The sequence below is a fragment of the Syngnathus typhle genome, linkage group LG5 (assembly GCF_033458585.1).
Source record: "Syngnathus typhle isolate RoL2023-S1 ecotype Sweden linkage group LG5, RoL_Styp_1.0, whole genome shotgun sequence".
Lineage (NCBI taxonomy): Eukaryota > Metazoa > Chordata > Actinopteri > Syngnathiformes > Syngnathidae > Syngnathus > Syngnathus typhle.
Window position 1 is genome coordinate 2,616,637 of NC_083742.1, and position 18,041 is coordinate 2,634,677.

Genomic DNA, 18,041 nt, shown 5'->3' on the forward strand with positions numbered 1-18,041 from the left:
TCATTCCATTCGTCACCATTTGGTCCGTTAAAGTAGGACCATCTTCCATCTCGCCTCTCGGAAGGCCTTCGAGTAGTAGTTTTCTCACAGTACTTTTTGTAGTCTGTTTTAGGGTCCTCTTTGAAAGCTGGTGGGTTGCGGTGACTAGCCACCCATCCCTTGTTATGGTCTCTCGTGGATGAACTCTATCTGTTCTTCAACAGATTTGATTCTGCCTCCCCCCCGCCCCTTCACCCCTCACCTTTCGCGGCCTGACACCCCCCCCCCCCACCGCAACTCAGCCTGCCACCTTCAACACTCCAGCCCCCCCGCCAGCTCACCAACCCCCTCTCACCCCTCCGAAGACACTCTTCAGTCTTCACTCCCCCACCCCAGTCTTCCAGCCCCCCCCCCCCTTCTCCTTTACAGATCTTCAGGTGAGGAGTCACCTCAGAAAGATCAACGCAGGGAAGGCCCCGGGCCCAGACGGCATCTGTCCGAGACTGCTCAGGGACTGTGTGGGCCAGCTGAGTGGTGTGGCCATGTACTTGTTCAACCTGAGCCTGAGCCTGAACATAGTTCCAGCCCTGTGGAAGACCTCCTGCGTGGTCCCTGTACCGAAGGTGCCGCGCCCCAAGGATCCTAACCACTTTAGGCCTATTGCCTTGACTTCCCACCTGATGAAGACTATGGAGAGGATCATCCTGGGTCACTTGGGTTCACTGGTGGGAGCGCAGCTGGACCCCCTGTAGTTTGCTTACCGGCCTGGTGTTGGGCTGGGCGATGCAGTGATTTATTTACTGCACAGATCACTGCTTCACCTGAAGGACATCGGGAGCACTGGGAGGATCATGTTGTTTCATTTCCCCAGCGCTTTTAACACTATCCAGCCGTCACTCCTCAGGGTGAAGATGGAGAAGGCGAGAGTGGACCAATGCCTGGCTGCATGGACTACAGACTTCCTCACCAACAGGCAGCAGTATGTTAGGTTACATCACTGTGAGTCTGATGTGGTGCGCTGCAGCACAGGTGTCCCCCAGAGTTTTATTTTAATGTCGTTTATACTCATTTTTATGCCAGTTGTATCATTTTATTTCATCATGTTTAAATATTTATAATAAATGTATTATTTATTTACATACATGTATTATTTATTTATATAAAGGCCGGTCCGCGAAAATATTTCTGACACGTAACCAGTCCGTAGCGCAAAATATGTTGGGGACCACTGCTCTACGCTGTGGTCTGCTGGGGTGGGGGCAGTACGGACCGGGACAGGGGGAAACTAAATAAGATGGTCAGTAGAGGGAGCTCTGTCCTGGGCTGTCAGGAGGAGGACGACAATTAAGCTGAAATCCATCATGGACAACACCTCTCACCCCCTCCATGACATTGTGCGGCCCCTGAGCAGCTCCTTCAGCAGCAGACTGTTACATCCACGGTGTAGGTGAGAGAGATTCCGCAGGTCCTTCATTCCCACTGCTGTCAGACTTTACAACATGCATGGCACCTGATCATGTGTTTCGTCTCTACCACTACTAGTGGCACTTGTCTTTGTCATCGTCTGTTATTTATCCATTTTTACATTTGGCACTTGTCTCTTGTATTCCTGCACTCTTGTATGCTGCTGTGACAAGTAAATTTCCCCACTGTGGGATAAATGAAGTTCTATCATCATCATCCATCCACCAGTCATTCCCGATTGCCCACCAGACTTTCCTGGCTGCCAACGGCTCTTTCACAGTAGTCACTGGTTCCCCAGAAGTGTCATTTGAGTAGTACAGGTTTAACTGCTTGGCAATTCTGCCCGTCACACCTCCTCCAGTGCACTTTGAGGTCAGGGTTGTCAGCGGGTGCCACTGTTCACTGATGTTTCGCTCCTAACCGGGACACTTCCCGGTGAAGGGGCAGTGTTTTTTGTGGGGGGGTGTCCCCATGCCACTCCCTGTGTCAAAACAACGTGATGAAACCACTAGGAGGACTTCATAAATATGTGACCGCTATATAAGGCCAAAAATTGGACCGCCTTGAAAAAATAAAATACCGGAATTTTTGGGCTATAAGTCGCTCCGGAGTACAAGTCGCATCAGCCATAAAATGCCCAAAAAAGTGAAAAATATATATATAAGTCGCTCCGGAGTATAAATCGCATTTTGGGGGGCAATTTATTCGACAAAATCCAACACCAAGAACAGTCATGAACAAGCAGCAACAGGCTAAACGATAGGTATGCTAACGTGACATAAAGACAAACGAAGAGCTAAGAACGGCCCTGACGTAACATTCAGAGTTATTAAAAAAACGATTACATAAATAACACGTTAATAAACCACTCAAACTCATTAAATCCATCGATCGTCCTTTGTCAACAATGCCGTGTGCCGCGCCGCAGTTCAAATTATTCCACAGGCCCATACAACGATATATACCGTTTTTTTCCGTGTATAGTGCGCAAAATTTAACTAATTTATTGTCCTAAAATCTGGGGTGCGCATTATACATGGGTACAAAAAATCTTTAATTTATTTATGTATTTATTTATTTTTTAAAGAAAGTCATGGTACAACAAAACCAACAACAGGACTGACCGACAAAGTCGTGGAACAAAAAGACAGGGTGACATTACCAAAGACAGGAACAGAAACCACATCATGACAGTAACACATGCAATGATCCGACGGTGAGCGAGGGGCAGACAGGACTTAAATACAAAACACGTTACATCGATTGAGGTGACACAAGAAGAGAGGGGCGACGCGAACAGAAACTATGGCAACCTAGACACATAGCAAAACTGGGGACGAGACGTGACAAATCTCCCCCGAAATAAAACTCACCTTTCTTCTTGTTTGTTGTCAATCGCGCATCGCATTCAGCCATCCTGCCCAACACACTTAGTCAGTAAAATTCATAATTGACGACACATCGTTTGATGCGATGGTGCAATCCTTGATGGTGTGTTATTGTCAAATATTGTTTGTTTTTTAATCTCCATTGCGGACCAGACGTCATACGGAGGCAGTATGACTGCGCATGCGCACTATGGATCCGATGCGCAGAACGGATGCGCAAGACACGTCAGCTATATAAAGAGCGAGAGTTGTTTTCTTCCTATTAGTTTCAATTCGCAGTTTAATTAGCAGTTTCAATCAGCAAATAACAAAATGCGTATTACAGGTAATATTTTATTTTACAACACTTTGCCTTGTTCCTTTCGTCTCTGCTGTTCACTTCAAACACGCTCCATACGACCGCAATGCTCTCGTATCAGACGCTTGCTCGATCACCTGCTCGTTTGCTGTCACAATGTACCCTACACAAATCCGAAATATTTGTTGCGGCTCCGAGTCATGACGAGGGGCAAGTTTTGAAAAAGGCGGCTCTGTATGGGAGAGACGTTGAAGAGGAATAAAAACACCCTTGGAAACAGAAACTTGCCCCTCGTCGTGACTCGGAGCCGCAACAAATGTTTCGGATTTGTGTAGGGTACATTGTGACAGCAAACGAGCAGGTGATCGAGCAAGCATCTGATACGAGAGCATTGTGTTCGTATGGAGCGTGTTTGAAGTGAACAGCAGAGAAGAAAGGAACAAGGCAAAGTGTTGTGAAATAAAATATTACCTGTAATACGCATTTTGTTATTTGCTGATTGAAACTGCTAATTAAACTGTGAATTGAAACTAATGGGAAGATTTCTCACTCTTTATATAGCTGACGTGTCTTGCGCATCCGTTCTGCGCATCTGTAATGGCGGCCTCCGTATGATATCCGGTTTGCGATGGAGATTAAAAAACAAACAATATTTGACAATAACACACCATCAAGGATTGTACCATCGCATCAAACCATGTGTCGTCAATTGTGAATTTTACTGACTGTGTTGGGCAGGATGGCTGAATGCGATGCGCGATTGACAACAAACAAGAAGAAAGGTGATTTCAAGTTTTATTTCAAGGGAGATTTGTCATGTCTCGTCCCCAGTTTTGCTATGTGTCTAGGTTGCCATAGTTTCTGTTCGCGTCGCCCCTCTCTTCCTGTGTCACCTCAATCAATGTAACGTGTTTTGTATTTAAGTCCTGTCTGCCCCTCGCTCACCGTCGGATCATTGCATGTGTTACTGTCATGATGTCTGTTTGGTTTCTATTCCTGTCTTTGGTAATGTCACCCTTTTTGTTCCACGTCTTTGTCGGTCAGTCCTGTTGTTGGTTTTGTTGTACCATGATTTTCTTAAAAAAATAAATAAATAAATAAATAAATAAATAAAATAAAAAATTGTACCCATGTATAATGCGCACCCCAGATTTTAGGACAATAAATTAGTTAAATTTTGCGCATTATACACGGAAAAAAACGGTAATTACTTTATTTTATTTTTTCTCTCTATTTTTCATGTTTTGAATATGTTCAAGATAAAGATATCAAAGCATGTGAAGTGATCAACTATACTAAAAATAACATGTGAAGTGGTCAACTATACTTGAAAGTAAGTTATGTGTTAATGATCAAGTAAAAATTTGTGAAAAAAAACATATAAGTCGCTCCTGAGAAAAAGTCGCCCCGCCCACCCAAACTATGAAAAAAAACGCGACTTATAGTCCGAAAATTACGGTATATAACTATATTGTAGCGTTAACAAAGTACCGTTTTTTTCCGTGTATAGTGCGGCCCCATGTATAGTACGCACCCCTAACAATGGCATGCTGATGCTGGAAAAAAGCTTGTACCCATGTATAATACGCACCCAATTTTTATGAATTTTTTTAAAAAAATTTTTTAATATATATATATATATATTATTTTTTTTTAAGTCCCAAAGATCGTCACACACGCAGGGAGGCAATGGGTCCCATTTTTAAAGTCTTTGGTATGGTCTTAACTAGGCTGGATGTCATTTTTTTTGTTGGCGTTGATTTCTCCGACTGCCCCTAAACGCACCACCGCGCTCCGTGCGCACACGGCGGCTCTGTATGGGAGAGACGTTGAAGAGGAATAAAAACACCCTTGGAAACCAAAACTTGCCCCTGTCTTTTTGTTCCACGACTTTGTCGGTCAGTCCTGTTGTTGGTTTTGTTGTACCATGACTTTGCTGATGCTGGACAATTTATTGTCCCAGATTTTAGGACAATAAATTAGTAAAATATTGCGCACTATACACGGAAAAAAACGGTACAAGGAAAGAGGTGGGTTTGGTAAACGGCTCTTTATTTAACAAAACAAACTTCTAGGCGTGTGGCGGTGTGGACTTCCAGCCACGGAAGTGGAAGAGAGATCCATAGAATAGGACCGGGCGTGCGTGAAAGCCATGACCGAGCCCCATCCACCGTCCCCGGACAGCCACCCGGCCGAGCGCCGGCCCTCGACTTCCACCCACGGAGGTGAAAGAGAGCTCCCGAGACTAGGACCGGGCGTGCGTAAAGGCCATGTCCGAGCCCCATCCACCGTCCCTGGACAGCCACCCGGCCGAGCGCTGGCCCCGACTTCGATCCATGGAGATGAAAGCGAGCTCCTTAGAGTAGGACCGGGCGTGGGTAAAAGGCATAATAGTTTTTCAAACCTTCTGTGTCACTCCAAATCATTAAATCCTTCAAACACTTCATCCTCCGTGTCACTTAGAAACAAAGCCGCTCATGATGCCGGTAGTACGTGGGGCCCTTCGTCATCTTCGTCATCCCGTTATTAATCTTTGTACTTTATATAAACAACCGTCGCGCCACACCGTGTCGCGCTGCTGACAACACTTGAAATTCAAATTACAGTAATCCCTTGCAACATCGCGGTTCGTTTATCGCGGTTTCACTTTTTTTGGGGGGGGGAAATGTTTAAAAAAAAAACATATATAAATTGCTCCTTATTATAAGTCGCCCCCCCACCCAAACTATGAAAAAAAACCGGGATTTATAGTCCGAAAAGTACGGTAAATACATTCAGCAAAATGTTTCCAAAAGACATTTTTATTTTGTTTTAAATATGTTTGATAAATAGGAATTCTTACCTCCCGGTTGAGTTCACGCAACAGATTTGGATACATTACATATTCTATAATTTCTATAAAATTACTACAACCACTGTCGTACATGACTAAGAAGTCAGTATTTGCGAGATCAATCACTGTCATGATTTAATGAAACAAAAATGAAAAACATATCCGAAATACAAGCAGGAATAAATCTAAGTGAAAACCATCAAATAAATTGTGAAGAATGAAAAGTCATTGTGCTGGATTTGAATGAATTTTAATCCATAAATTACATTATGTAAAATATTGCTTATTCTGATTGGCTGTTAGCGACCAAAACGCAAATCCATATACCACTGAGCAGAAGACGTCCAGTAGCTAATGACGTTACGCTACAGCGACGCCAATCAAACAAACTACAGTATGCCCCATTAACTTTGTATGCCAGCGACGAGCATACTCGTCATTGACATTAATGATAGAGATTTTGTCAAAGAGTATTCTCGTCAACATATTTTATTTTATTAATGGGTAGATAACCTCTCCACTTAAAATCAACTCTATAGAGCAGGGGTGTCCAAACGTTTTGCAAAGCGGGTCAGATTAGGTTTGATGAAAATGTAGAGGGGCTGACCATTCACACACCGACATTCCTCAAACCATTACCATTGTAAATGAACTTATGTTACTATATGTAACTATATCCTTTGCTGTCTGCAGATCGGTTGATATTGTAAATAAGAATCTATTGTCAATTGCACTACCAGAAAAGTTAAAGATTAAAATAATAATAAATTAAATGTGTAAAAATAAAAAAAATTATGAAAGTTGAATGATTTTTTTTATTAGATGTATTAAGTTTGTTTTATTATTGTTATTGTTGTATTAATGAGACGGGTGATATTGGTGTTTCGACTGCTGTACACAGGCCAGGTTGCATCATGTCAGATGTTTAATCCAAATTAAATCATTCTCCATTTTATCTTTTTTATTTCAACTTCATACACAACAAACCACTTCATAATCACAAAATAATAATCCATAGTCTTTTTGTTGTTTGCAATCACTGTAAGTGGGCGGTGCGGATGCGCAATAGTTTGTAGAGTTGGTACGAAGTAGACAGCTCTCACCAGTAGTCTTTTTTTTTGTTTGTTTTTTTCCTGTGCAGTGTCACTTGCAGCGTCTCAGATTTTAGCTTCGCTTTAGTCCTTGGTGTGTGTACATTTGAACGAGGAAGTGTCTGTGTCACTGATTATCTTGCAAACAGACACCTGTGTGCACGTGAACCGGGAAGGGACGGGCGAGACGCCCTCACAACCGAACATGAGCGCTGGCTTATGTGCGGGTTCCTGTTCGAATGAGTTTCATTTCTGTGGCTCGCTCTGGGGCGCGCAGGTCCTCACAACAGCGGGCCACTTATTATTGATTTTATGACACAATGCTTTGGACCGGTCTAAATTTAGACGTGGGCCAAATCCGGCCCGTGTCTAAATTTAGACCAAACTGTTCCAAAAGTTTTTGCCAGCATGACGATCGTGCCAGGGAAATAGACAAGCCGAACAGGATCAAGAACTGCTTCAAATGGGCATGGCTCGAGAGCAGCGTCATTGTACAACTCGGAACATACCGTTTTTTTCCGTGTATAGTGCGCCCCCATGTATAATACGCACCCTAAAAATGGCATGCTGATGCTGGAAAAAAGCCTGTACCCATGTATAATACGCACCCAATTTTTATGAATTTTTAAAAAAAAATTATTATTATTATTTTTTTTTTTTTTAAGTCCCAATGATCGTCACACACGCAGGGAGGCAATGGGTCCCATTTTTATAGTCTTTGGTATGGTCTTAACTAGGCTGGATGTAATTTTTTTTGTTGGCGTTGATTTCTCCGACTGCCCGTAAACGCACCACCGCGCGTGCACGGGAAAGACGCGTGCGGACGTGAAAAAGGCGGCTCTGTATGGGAGAGACGTTGAAGAGGAATAAAAACACCCTTGGAAACCAAAACTTGCCCCTCGTCGTGACTCGGAGCCGTAACAAATGTTTCGGATTTGTGTACGGTACATTGTGACAGACAGCAAACGAGCAGGCGATCGAGCAAGCGTCTGATACGAGAGCATTGCGGTCGCATGGAGCGTGTTTGAAGTGAACAGCAGAGAAGAAAGGAACAAGGCAAAGTGTTGTGAAATAAAATGCACAGAACGGCTGCGCAAGACACGTCAGCTATATAAAGAGCGAGAGTTGTTTTCTTCCTATTAGTTTCAATTCACAGTTTAATTAGCAGTTTCAATCAGCAAATAACAAAATGCGTATTACAGGTAATATTTTATTTCACAACACTGCCTTGTTCCTTTGGTCTCTGCTGTTCATCCTAAAACACAAAGGCACTCTTTAAGCAATGCGACAGTGAGCGCCCGGTATGATATCCGGATCTAAAAAAAAAAAATTTTTTTTTTTTGTACCCATGTATAATGCGCACCCCAGATTTTAGGACAATAAATTAGTTAAATTTTGCGCACTATACACGAAAAAAAACGGTATCCGTAAAGTAGATGTCCCGGGGTAGGTTTTGTGTATTTTCTGTCAATATATGATCAGCTATGGAGGTTGCGACGCTAGGAACATTAAGGAGCACATCGAAACAAAAAAAACACAAAGGTACTTTTTCACTTTTACAAGCATGTGGGTTGAGAAAGTAACATGATGTTACATGTAAGCTAATGTTACGCTATTGTCATGATATTTTCATGATATTGTCATATCGTTAAAGAACAAATCTTCAATGATATATAGGACTGTCTCAGAAAATTAGAATATTGTGATAAAGTTCTTTATTTCTGTAAAGCAATTCAAAAAAAAAAAAGTCATACATTCTGGATTCATTACAAAGTAACTGCAATATTGCAAGCCTCTTATTATTTTAATATTGCTGATTATGGCTTACAGCCTAAGAAAACTCAAATATCCTATCTCAAAATATTAGAATATCATGAAAAAGTATATATGTATTAGAATATTTCCTCAGACCAAGTACAAAAAAAAGATTTATAACAGCAAAACAAAATCAAACATTTGAAAATGTCCATTAATGCACTCAGCACTTGGTTGGGAATCCTTTTGCACAGATTACTGCATCAATGCGACGTGGCATGTAGGCTATGAGCCTGTGAAATTGCTGAGGTGTTATGGATGCCCAGGATGCTTCAATAGTGGCCTTTAGCTCATTTGCATTGTTGGGTCTGGTGTCTTTCAGCTTCTTCTTCACAATACCCCACAAACTCTCTATGGGGTTCAGGTCAGGGGAATATATATATAAATGTAAATCCCTTAAATGTTAATTTCTACAAGTCCCACTAAGAAATCCTTTTTATTCCATGTTGCTTGTTGAATTACACTTTGCTGTAATTGTACATAGTACTAAGGAAACTGATGTTTTTTTTTTAGCATCGAGAAAAATGCCTGGCTGCTCAGTGCCTGTTTCGCCACTTGTGTATGACACCTGTCAGCCTTCAGACTGAGTTGCTACCATTTCTGGCAAAATTCACCAATCGCTTGAGCAACCAAGGTAACACGCACGCACACACACACACACACTTTACAATCAAATATAATTACTTCATTCAAATGCAGAGGAAAGATCACACATTTACACACACTTACACATGCACAAACTTATCACCAACAGAGGTGGGCATTTTACTAAAGTTTGCAAAGTTCAACATTTTTGGGCGTGACGAGGATTTACAGGATTCGGAATGAACATATCAGAGAGACAGCTCAGGTGGGATGGTTTGGAGACAAAGTCAGAGAGTCATATGTTATGACACAAATGACATGGTGTCTGTATAACAATTGCATTTATTGGCCCAATAACACAAAACATATACAGTGGGACAAAAAAGTATTTAGTCAGCCACCAATTGTGCAAGTACGGCATCCCTTACCGCCGGTGCCCACCAGCGGGTTCGGCGATTGCCGCCACGACAGGCACCAGCGACCTTACGGCCAAAGCTCCGGTCGGCCGCCTCAACAATGGAGGCGCGGAACATGGTCCACTCGGACTCAATGTCCGCCCGGGTGGGAAAAACTCTGCCGGAGGTGGGAGTTGAAGCTCTTCCTGACAGGGGATTCTGCCAGACGTTCCCAGCAGACCCTCACAGAGCGTTTGGGTCTGCCAGGTCGGACCGGCGTCTTCCCCCACCATCGGAGTCAACCCACCAACAGGTGGCAGCTCCGCCCCTCTCTTCGCCTGAGTGTCCAAAACATGCGGCCGCAAATCCGTTGACACGACTACTGGTGCCAAGTGCGCACATGGACACCCTTATGTTTGAACATGGTGTTCATTATAGGAAATCCGTGTCGAGCACAGAAGTCCAATAATGGAACACCGCTCGGGTTCAGATCGGGGGGGCCGTTCCTCCCAATCACTTCCTTCCAGGTCTCACTGTCATTGCCCACGTGAGCAGTGAAGTGAAGAAGGAGTGGAGCTCTTTACAAGCCCTAGGCTTCGTCTCTCTCCTTGCACAGTTACTGATATAATAATATGTGCTAAACAATAAACTAACTAACTAACTAAGTCACCCAGTAAAACGATGGAGTCCCCAGAAGGAGCGCTCTCCAGCACTTCCTTCAGGGACCCCAAGAAGGATGGGTACTCTGAGCTACCATTTGGTGCATAGACACAAACAACAGTCAGGACCCGTCCCCCCACCCGAAGGCGGAGGGAGGCTACCCTCTCGTTCACCAAGGTGAACCCCAATATGTAGGCGCCCAGTTGGGGGGCAATATATATATATATATATATATATATATATATATATATATATATATATATATACCCACACCTGCTCGACACCTCTCACCGTGGGCAACTTCAGAATGGAAGAGTCCAGCCCCTCTTGAGAGTGCTTGTACCAGAACCCAAACTGTGTGTGGAGGCAAGTTTGTTTAGACTATGTTTAGTCTGAACTTTTCTGCCGCGCACATCAGCTCGGGCTCCTTTCTAGCCGGAGAGGTGACATTCCATGTCCCAAGAGCCAGCTTCTGCAGCCGGGGGTTGGACCGCCAAGGTCCCTGCCTTTGGCCCAGCTTACACTGCACCCGACCCCTTTGGCCCCTCCCACAGGTGGTGAGTCCATGGGAAGGGGGACCCACGTTTCCTTTTCGGGCTGTTCCCGGCCGGGCCCTATGGGCGAAGGCCCGGCCACCAGACGCTCTCCTTCGAGCGCCGCCTCCAGGCCTGGCTCCAGGGGGCCCCGGTGACCCGCGTCCGGGCGAGGGAAAACAAAATCCACTTATGTTTTTCTTCATAAGGGGCTTTTGTGAGCCGTGCTTTGTCTAGCCCCTTACCTAGGACCCGTTTGCCATGGGTGAGCCTACCAGGGGCATGAAGCCCCAGACAACATGGCTCCTAAGATCATACGGGCACGCAAACCCCTCCACCACGATAAGGTGACAACTCACGGAGGGGTCACTTGCCAAAAACAGAAACTGAAAGCTGGAATTCCTGTGGTGTGTTGTTGGGCCGCTGGCTTCCTCCTTCGACACAAACCCATAGGCTACGCCGTACTTGGAGAAATGTCTCCTCTGCATCTCCCAACTACAATTAAGCGGCAAGCAGGATCGGATGACAACTTTCTCCCACCTTGTGAAGTGAAGTGAAATTTATTTTTTAACGTAAGTGTAATTTCATGTTATGCCAATAAGGCACATAAATCATGTTCAAAAAAGGAGAAGGAAGAAGCTATTGCTTGTTTTTTCTTACCCCTTTTATACATCAACCTTCTAAACATGGTCGCTAATTAGTTTTTTCCGAAGTACAGAAACCTGATTTATTGGAGGAAGATAATTTTAGAAATGAAAAGCAGTTCATACAATAATATTCTGGAAAGAAAAATAAATAAATAAGATATGGACTATATAAGGGCTCGGTGGAACACTGGGTAGCACGTCCGCCTCACAGTTAGGAGGGTGCGGGTTCGATTCCACTTCCGGCCCTCCCTGTGTGGAGTTTGCATGTTCTCCCCGGGCCTGTGTGGGTTTTCTCCGGGCACTCCGGTTTCCTCCCACATCCCAAAAACATGCTTGGTAGGCCGATTGGAGACTCTAAATTGTCCGTAGGTATGAGTGCGAGTGCAAATGGTTGTTTGTCTCTCTGTGCCCTGCGATTGGCTGGCAACCGGTTCAGGGTGTCCCCCGCCTACTGCCCGATGACGGCTAGGATAGGCTCCAGCACGCCCGCGACCCCCGTGGGGACTAAGCGGTTCAGAAAATGGATGGATGGATGGACTATATAGCTGGAAACAGACGGGCAGAAGATTTCAAGATTTTCTCTTGGTATGGCGCCGTGAGTGGCTGCCTCCCAGCAGTGTTCTCTCTTTTCCTCTTTATTTCCTTCTTTTATCCTTTTTCTTTCTGTCTTTTTGTCCATTCGGCAATGCTGGTGCCTTCTACCGCACCTCGGTAAACTTTATCGGATCGGATATTTTATTTTTATGTTTTTCTTCCTGGGACCGGGATCATCGGTCGAGACCGGCGTAACTCGACGACGGCTTCCTGCTTATCCGGCCAGTGATGACCGGGTCCCTCGCCTTGGCCTCGCAGCCGCAACCCCTCTGGGGAGTCCGCTCCCTCGTGCTCGTCGGAACCAACGACTTTCGCCATGCTAGCCCCGTGGTGACCATCTGCACGTGCCCCAACTGGGTGCCCAGGACGCTGCTCACACGTTTGCCTGCTTTGTGATGTTTTCACCGATTCACGACCACGGTCCATTGGGCGCCGTTGAACTGGACTGCCCTCGCACCTGTCGATGGACCCCGTGGAGGCTATTTTGTGTGTTTTGGGGTGTTCTCTTGTATTGAGGGGTGCTGGTTGGCCGCTGTTCCTTTTTCTTCCTTTGTCTTTTAGCTTTGATTTGCTTCAATGGCTTTTATCTTGTGGACTTTCTGACTTTCTTTGTGGCGCCATTGTGTAGCAGCCTTATGAGAGCCTATTGAGTTGCGGTCATGCCATCTATGTGTCTTTTGTATACCCACTCTGTGGTATGGATACTGCTGGGGCCTGAATTTCCCCACCCCTGGGGATCAATAAATATTCAATCAATCAATCAATTACTATAATTTTCTAGTGTAAAATTTTTAAAGTGTTCTTTGAATTGGGCAATGTGTTTACTTTCTTTGATCGTTACAGGTCACTTATTACATAGCTTTACCCCCTTGACAGATATGCACATGCTTTTCAGGGTGGTGCGCTACTTAGGTTGTAAAAAATCCCCTCCCTCTCTAAGACTGTAAACACTTTCTTTTTCTATGAACCATTTTTGTATATTATTAGGGAGTCTTTTATTTTTAGGTTTATAAATAATTTTTGCGCTCTTGAAATCTACCAAATCCAATTTTAATGTTTGTAATTTAATAAATAAATGATTTGTATGTTCACAATAGCCAACATTGTTGATAATTCTAATTGCTTTTTTCTGCATTGTGCATACCGTCTTTAGGGTGGTTTTGTAGGTATTGCCCCATACCTCAACACCATAGGACAGGGGTGGCCAACCAGTCAGAGACTAAGAGCCACATTTTTTACTGTGTCATCGCAAAGAGCCACATCATACACATGAGCACACATGAACGCGCACGCGCGCACACATGAACGCACGCGCGCGTGCACACACGCACACACAACTTGAAGGCCCTGCAGCGCATAGTGAACACAGCTGGTAAGATTATTGGTGCTTCACTCCCCTCCTTGAAAGACATTTACATCTCCCATCTCACCCGCAAGGCGACCATGATTGTGAGTGATGTGAGTCACCCCGCTCACACTTTGTTTGATCTTCTGCCCTCTGGGAAGAGGTATAGGAGCCTGCGCTCCCGCACCACCAGACTCAACAACAGCTTCATACTCCAGGCTGTTAGGATCCTGAACTCGCTTCCCCTTTCTGCGTAGCGTCCTGTACTTTTGCGCTATGCTTACTGTCTGCTGTATGCACACTGGCTCTGTTTTGCTCCTCTTATTTATTGTGTTATCTGCTTATTTATTATTTATTCATCACTCTTATTATTTATTGTTTGTGCCTTCTTGTTTTTATATTGTGTCGTTTACTTGTATGTCTATTGTGTAATATGTCTTGTCACCGTGGGATAGAGAAAACGTAATTTCGGTTGCTTTGTGTGTCTTGACATGTGAAGAGATTGACAATAAAGCTGACTTTGACTTTGACACACACATCTCTGCTCAGCCAAATTTAGTGTGTGACATTATTATGTCACGCACCAACATGATAATGACAAATTGACTCCTACAGTACTAAAACCACATACCACATTTTCAACAATGAACATTGTGTGCATTGTCTCACACAGACAAACTCTCGGTTCAACAAATTCCACAAACAAAAACATAAGTTTTTTCACTTACTATGTGTGGCGGGACAGACCATTCGTTTTAGTTTGTCGTTTTCAGGAGACAAGATTTCAATAACGTCACTGAGGCAGCTTTTAACGAACTCCACTTCATTGTATGGCTTTTTAGCCCGTGCAATGTTCCAAGCCAGTTGCAACAATGCAAGTGTGACAGTGTCTGAGTGCTTCGTAATTTTTTTGAAAAACTGTACCTATTTTTCTGCCTGACTTTTCAAAGTGTCCAAACTTGTGCTTGCGAAATTTAGTCCCTTTTGCAAAGTCCTTATCGATATTGGCATGAAGTGAGCTGAAGTGGCGCTAACCATTTGAAGCTTTTAAATGCCCCAATGATGTCCAACATATCAGGCAGAATGGCTTGCCATAGCGTTCAACAAAAACAACTTTAACTCTGTTAAAACGTCCTGTGTTCATCGTCATATACTTGTTTAGCTGTGCATTTTTTCCTTGCCATTTTGGCAAGCGTCTTGTCAGCTTTTCTGGACCTAATGGGCCCCCGTAGTCACAGTCGCCATTCATTAAAAAACCAGCAAAACCAATCGCTCTGTTTGTCCCTCCTCCTTTGCGGGATTTCACCTGACGCGCATGCGCGTTTGACCAAAATACCATATTTAACTCAAGCGAAGCAAATACGCACGAAAAATAAACACAAATGTTGATATGAACGTAAAAGAGCCGCATGAAACTAGCCAAAGAGACGCATGCGGCTCGCGAGCCGCGGGTTGGCCACCGCTGCCATAGGACATGTAAGGAAGAAGCAGCGAGCAGTATAAAGTGTACATTAGGGGTGTAAATCGCGGGTTTTGTCACGATACGATATCATATCGATACAAAGAAACACGATACAATATTTTCCGATATCTTAAAGCCTGCTGTGATTCATTCACGATACATCACGATATAGTGCTCTACGATCGATATATTTTTTTTAAATTAAAAAATATAGAACAATATCCTGATTTATAACAATTCATACGCAAAATCAACAAGGTACTGCAAACTCTTTATTTAGGAAATTACAAGAGTATTGTAGTATACAAAATGCTTATTTTAACACTGAACTTTGATGTTGTGTTTTTTCTTTAATTGTGCGGCAAGATTTGTGGTCACTGAATATTTGATCACCGCATGGCAGGATTTACAAACTGCACGTGTCTTGTCCGTTGAGCCATCTTTTCTTTGGAATCCAAAGTGCTTCCAAACGAATGACTTGAAGCCTAAAGGGAAGCAAATTTCCTCGTCTTTTTGGACACTAGCCATAGCACCAGCCCAGGAGCCGCGTACTAGTTGTCGACTCCCCTTTCACGTGCCTGCTCTGCTCACAACACAACATGCAGCTCACTGCTCCCGGAAAGAGGAAGCAAGCAACAATGAACTGGATTTAAAAATAAAGTCGCGTCTAATGTCCAAGGTCAAACACAGCGATATAAATTGATGTTTACGTTTACCATCGATGCCAATAAATCGTCGAGCATTATATCGATTAATCGATGTGTATCGATGAATCGTTACACCCCTAGTATCGATGAATCGTTACACCCCTAATGTACATTGTTTTCTGGTTCAGTAAGCGTCTGACTTTACAAAGTATACCCACGGTCTTTGCCAATTTTGAACAGATGTGTTTGACTTGCGGTTTCCAGCTGAGACTGTGGTCAATTATTACTCCCAGAAAGGAGTTTTCATAAACTCTATCTAAATCTGGTGTTACCACACAATACTTCAATAGTTATGTCTTCTGGGATTTTTCGTTTCCCAAAGATCATAAAATTGGTTTTCTTTATGTTAAGAGATAAAAAAAACATGTCAAACCACAGTTTTAGCTTGGCAAGCTCATCAGAAACAGTCTTCATCAGTTGCTGTAGGTTCTTCCCTTCACAAAAGATATTTGTGTCATCAGCAAATATGACAAATTTTAAAATCTTAGAGGTGTTAATTATATGAATATATAATATGAATAGTTTTGGTCCCAATACTGATCCTCGTGGAACACCGCCGGTTATATTTAAAAGCAGTGACTTTCCCATCTGCACAAACAATATATATATATATATATATATATATATATATATATATATATATATATATATATATACCCACACCTGCTCGACACCTCTCACCGTGGGCAACTTCAGAATGGAAGAGTCCAGCCCCTCTTGAGAGTGCTTGTACCAGAACCCAAACTGTGTGTGGAGGCAAGTTTGTTTAGACTATGTTTAGTCTGAACTTTTCTGCCGCGCACATCAGCTCGGGCTCCTTTCTAGCCGGAGAGGTGACATTCCATGTCCCAAGAGCCAGCTTCTGCAGCCGGGGGTTGGACCGCCAAGGTCCCTGCCTTTGGCCCAGCTTACACTGCACCCGACCCCTTTGGCCCCTCCCACAGGTGGTGAGTCCATGGGAAGGGGGACCCACGTTTCCTTTTCGGGCTGTTCCCGGCCGGGCCCTATGGGCGAAGGCCCGGCCACCAGACGCTCTCCTTCGAGCGCCGCCTCCAGGCCTGGCTCCAGGGGGCCCCGGTGACCCGCGTCCGGGCGAGGGAAAACAAAATCCACTTATGTTTTTCTTCATAAGGGGCTTTTGTGAGCCGTGCTTTGTCTAGCCCCTTACCTAGGACCCGTTTGCCATGGGTGAGCCTACCAGGGGCATGAAGCCCCAGACAACATGGCTCCTAAGATCATACGGGCACGCAAACCCCTCCACCACGATAAGGTGACAACTCACGGAGGGGTCACTTGCCAAAAACAGAAACTGAAAGCTGGAATTCCTGTGGTGTGTTGTTGGGCCGCTGGCTTCCTCCTTCGACACAAACCCATAGGCTACGCCGTACTTGGAGAAATGTCTCCTCTGCATCTCCCAACTACAATTAAGCGGCAAGCAGGATCGGATGACAACTTTCTCCCACCTTGTGAAGTGAAGTGAAATTTATTTTTTAACGTAAGTGTAATTTCATGTTATGCCAATAAGGCACATAAATCATGTTCAAAAAAGGAGAAGGAAGAAGCTATTGCTTGTTTTTTCTTACCCCTTTTATACATCAACCTTCTAAACATGGTCGCTAATTAAAACTCTTATTATTTATTGTTTGTGCCTTCTTGTTTTTATATTGTGTCGTTTACTTGTATGTCTATTGTGTAATATGTCTTGTCACCGTGGGATAGAGAAAACGTAATTTCGGTTGCTTTGTGTGTCTTGACATGTGAAGAGATTGACAATAAAGCTGACTTTGACTTTGACACACACATCTCTGCTCAGCCAAATTTAGTGTGTGACATTATTATGTCACGCACCAACATGATAATGACAAATTGACTCCTACAGTACTAAAACCACATACCACATTTTCAACAATGAACATTGTGTGCATTGTCTCACACAGACAAACTCTCGGTTCAACAAATTCCACAAACAAAAACATAAGTTTTTTCACTTACTATGTGTGGCGGGACAGACCATTCGTTTTAGTTTGTCGTTTTCAGGAGACAAGATTTCAATAACGTCACTGAGGCAGCTTTTAACGAACTCCACTTCATTGTATGGCTTTTTAGCCCGTGCAATGTTCCAAGCCAGTTGCAACAATGCAAGTGTGACAGTGTCTGAGTGCTTCGTAATTTTTTTGAAAAACTGTACCTATTTTTCTGCCTGACTTTTCAAAGTGTCCAAACTTGTGCTTGCGAAATTTAGTCC

General features: G+C 43.8%; 1 protein-coding gene across 23 annotated transcripts in view; it reads left to right on the forward strand.

Annotated features, from left to right (window-relative positions):
- The window catches only part of rad17 (RAD17 checkpoint clamp loader component), a 180,642-nt gene that overhangs the window by 136,275 nt on the left and 26,326 nt on the right, over window positions 1–18,041 (forward strand). For 21 of the 23 annotated variants that reach the window (XR_009714352.1, XR_009714351.1, XR_009714354.1 and 18 more), the window contains one exon: window positions 9,382–9,502. The exons of the other annotated variants lie outside the window; for them this stretch is intronic. Coding sequence is in view for 15 of the 21 variants with exons in the window: in XM_061277641.1 (XP_061133625.1) it covers window positions 9,382–9,502 (121 nt within the window). In the remaining 6 variants the exon portion in view is untranslated. Of the gene's footprint in view, window positions 1–9,381; window positions 9,503–18,041 lie in introns of those variants that run through there. 23 annotated transcript variants of the gene reach the window in all.